General features: G+C 56.8%; 1 protein-coding gene across 2 annotated transcripts in view; it reads right to left on the bottom strand.

Annotated features, from left to right (window-relative positions):
- Positions 1 to 1,560: 1,560 nt before the first annotated feature.
- GNG8 (guanine nucleotide binding protein (G protein), gamma 8) overlaps positions 1,561 to 3,024 on the bottom strand; it is a 5,560-nt gene continuing 4,096 nt past the window's right edge. The window contains exons 2-3 of one of the 2 annotated variants that reach the window (XM_008575891.1): positions 1,979 to 2,084; positions 1,561 to 1,749 (exon numbers count right to left, since the gene is read on the bottom strand). In XM_008575891.1, coding sequence (XP_008574113.1) covers positions 1,621 to 1,749; positions 1,979 to 2,084 — 235 coding nt within the window. In that variant the 3' untranslated portion in view covers positions 1,561 to 1,620. Of the gene's footprint in view, positions 1,750 to 1,957; positions 2,085 to 3,024 lie in introns of both variants that reach the window. The other variant, XM_008575890.1, reaches the window with a different exon arrangement.

Raw genomic sequence — 3,024 nt, forward strand, 5'->3', positions numbered from 1 at the left:
GTGCGAAGTGAGAGGAGGGGAGGCAGTCGCAAACTCAGTGGCCCTGAGTGGGGCAGCTGTCTGGTACGGGAATCCGAACCCTTGGCCTTGGTGTTAATTCCCCCATTTTCTTTTTCTTTTCTTTTTTTTTTTTTAAAGATGACCGGTAAGGGGATCTTAACCCTTGACTTGGTGGTGTCAGCACCACGCTTAGCCAGTGAGTGAACCGGCCATCCCTATATGGGATCCGAACCCGTGGCCTTGGTGTTATCAGCACCACAGTCTCCCGAGTGAGCCACGGGCCGGCCCAAATTCCCCCATTTTCAACAGAGACACGGAATGTTTCACTTTTCATTCCACTCTAAGAAGTCTCTGATGCATGGTGGAGACTTCGGTAAGCTGGAAAGCCCAGGCCCCATCTCAAAGCACATGCTCACCCTGTGGGTGACCAGATATTACAATTTCAGAGAACCCAGAAATATGGACTTTTACATGAAATACCTCTGTTTTTCAATTTGGCAATCAAGTCAAGAACACCTTTAAACATCATGTGGGCCAAAAGTAGTGAGCCAAAAAAAATATGACTGCAAGCTATGTTTGTACTGCAGGCCCCCAGTGTGTGAACTGGGACACCGAGGGCAGGACCAGGGCTGTCACAGCCACCACTAATGTCCCCAAAACAAAAATAAATTTTTGAATGAAGGAATGTACTCATTAATTTGTCCCTTCTCCCTTCTAGCTATGCTTCTCTCTTCTCTGAGTCCCCAAGTTTTATTACTACCATGTCCCAGTTCAGATGTCCCCTCATCCAGGAAGTCCTTCCTGATCCCCAAGCTGAGTCAGGTCCTCTCTCTGAGTTCCCCAGCCTACTGAGCTCCCTGACCCCAGCCTTTCCCACTCTAGATCATCACCATCTGGGGATAAATGTGTCTCCCACTGGACTCTGAGTCCCAGGAGGGCAGGCTGTCTTTGTCATGGCCGTGTCCCCAGCATCACTCAGCACACGGCTGGTCACAGAGCAGGTACTCAGGGAGTGTGTGGAAGAATGAATAAATGAATGAATAGAGAAAAGTTCAGTGCTTGAGGACAGAATGGGCTTGTGATAGGGAGTAGTGGATATGGAAAAGAGGGTGGAGTCCTCCAGGGGATGAGAAACGTGGGATGGGCCCCTAAGACTCTCCAACCCGGGAGGAAGGAGAAGAGGGAGGCCAGCCGAGGGGTTTGGGGAGCTCTGGATTCCACAGTCCTCACCTCATGACCTCCTAGCTGTGTGACTTTGAGTAAGGGACTTCCTTTGGCTCAGTTTCTTCATCTGTAAAATGGGTATCATACAAGTAGTCAGCTGCTTTCTGGGGCTGTTGGGACAGTTAAATAAGTTCAAGATCAGATGGTGGAGCCTCAGTCGAGGACAGAGCACTGAGGGCTCATTTCCTCCGAGGCTTTAATGAAGTTGTGTTCACTCGCATCCACACACCCCCACACTCCACACACACTCAAAAGGAACGAGAAGGGACACAGGCTCCCCCACGCTGGTCCCAACCTCTGTGCGTGCCTCAGTTTCTCCGAAAGCACAAGCACCACCACAGTCACCGATTTATTGGATTCATATTTTAGCGGGGGGTGGTAAGCTGTCAGGAGGGTTCAGAGCAGGACGCAAAAGAGGCGCTTGTCGCGGAAGGGATTCTCAGCGGCGGGTACCGGCGTCACTAGTGGGTCGTCTTTGGCGCGCGTATCGCAGAAGGCCAGCAGTTCTGCCGCCGCCTGTGACACCTGCAGGCGCGGGGGTGCGGAGGTTGGCGCCCAGCCCAGCCCCCGAGGCCACGCCCCCAGGGCCGCCCCCAGGTGGGCCCCTCCCCGGCAGGCCCCGCCCCCTGCCCGAGCCCCACCTCTTGTCCATCTGGGACAGGGGCTCCTCCCACCGCGGCTCTGGGCCCCGCCCCCAACACACCCCAGTGCAGACCCCACCCCGACCCGGCACCTTCATGCGGTCGATGTTCACCTCCAGTTTCAACTGTTCCACCGTCTTGCGAGCCTCGGCGATCTTGGCCATGTTGTTGGACATGGCTGCAGCGGGAAAGGACTTAAAAGCCGGGTGGGAGTAGGGGCTGCGGGGGTAGGCGAGGACACGTCTGGGTCCTGAGGTGGTGGTGGTGGGACCCGGTAACAGGGGCGTGGGTGGAAGGGCGCGCGCATGGGGTGTCCAGAGACGGGTGGAGGGAGCAACAGATGGACAGAGATGCACAGAGGGGGGTCCCTAGAGGCAGGTGGGGAGAGGAACGGAAGGGTAAGGCCACAGGTGCTGCATCAGGATCCAGGGACCCAGGTGTCCTCACCCCCAGGAACAGAGCGGGAGCCAGGAGGGGAGCCCTCCCCAGGCCAATTAGCGGTGGCTCCAGGAGGAACTGGGAATTAAGATCGCGGCGGGAGGGGCGCAGAGGGGGCCTCATTAGGGCCTTGGCAGCAGCTGCCCCCGCCACCCCCTCAGGGTTCCCTCCGCCCCGGCCCTGGCCACCTCAAAGGCTCCTCTGCTCATTAGCAGCCAGGGGAGAGGGCTGGGGAGCCCAAGCCAGGCACGCCTGGGAGAAGGGCAGAGAGGATGGAGAGAGGGACAAATGGACGGGCAGAGGGAGGAACAAAGTGACAGAGAGAGACTAAGGCACCGAAGGAAATAAAAAGACTTGGGAGGGATAGAGAGAGAGATGGAGAGACTGGGGGAGGGACGCAGTCATGAGGGAAGAAGATAAAGAGAGGGACAAATGGAGGGGTGGAGGAAGGGACGGAGTGACACAAGGAGAGAGAGGCACAGAGGGGGATAAAGGGACAGAGGCAGGATTGAGGAGAGGAGATGGAGAGGTTGGGGAGGGATGGAGTGACGGGGTGGGAGGGGATAGTGAGAGGGACAAATGGAGGGGTGGAGGAAGGGACCGAGTGAAAGAGGGAGAGAGAGGCACAGAGGGGGATAAAGGGACAGAGATGGGGGGACAGAGGAGAGAAGGGATTGAGGACAGAGAGAGGAAGACGGGAGGACCAGGGGAGAGATGGAGC

This window comes from Galeopterus variegatus, unplaced genomic scaffold (genome assembly GCF_000696425.1).
Source record: "Galeopterus variegatus unplaced genomic scaffold, G_variegatus-3.0.2 Scaffold1254, whole genome shotgun sequence".
NCBI classification, from domain to species: domain Eukaryota; kingdom Metazoa; phylum Chordata; class Mammalia; order Dermoptera; family Cynocephalidae; genus Galeopterus; species Galeopterus variegatus.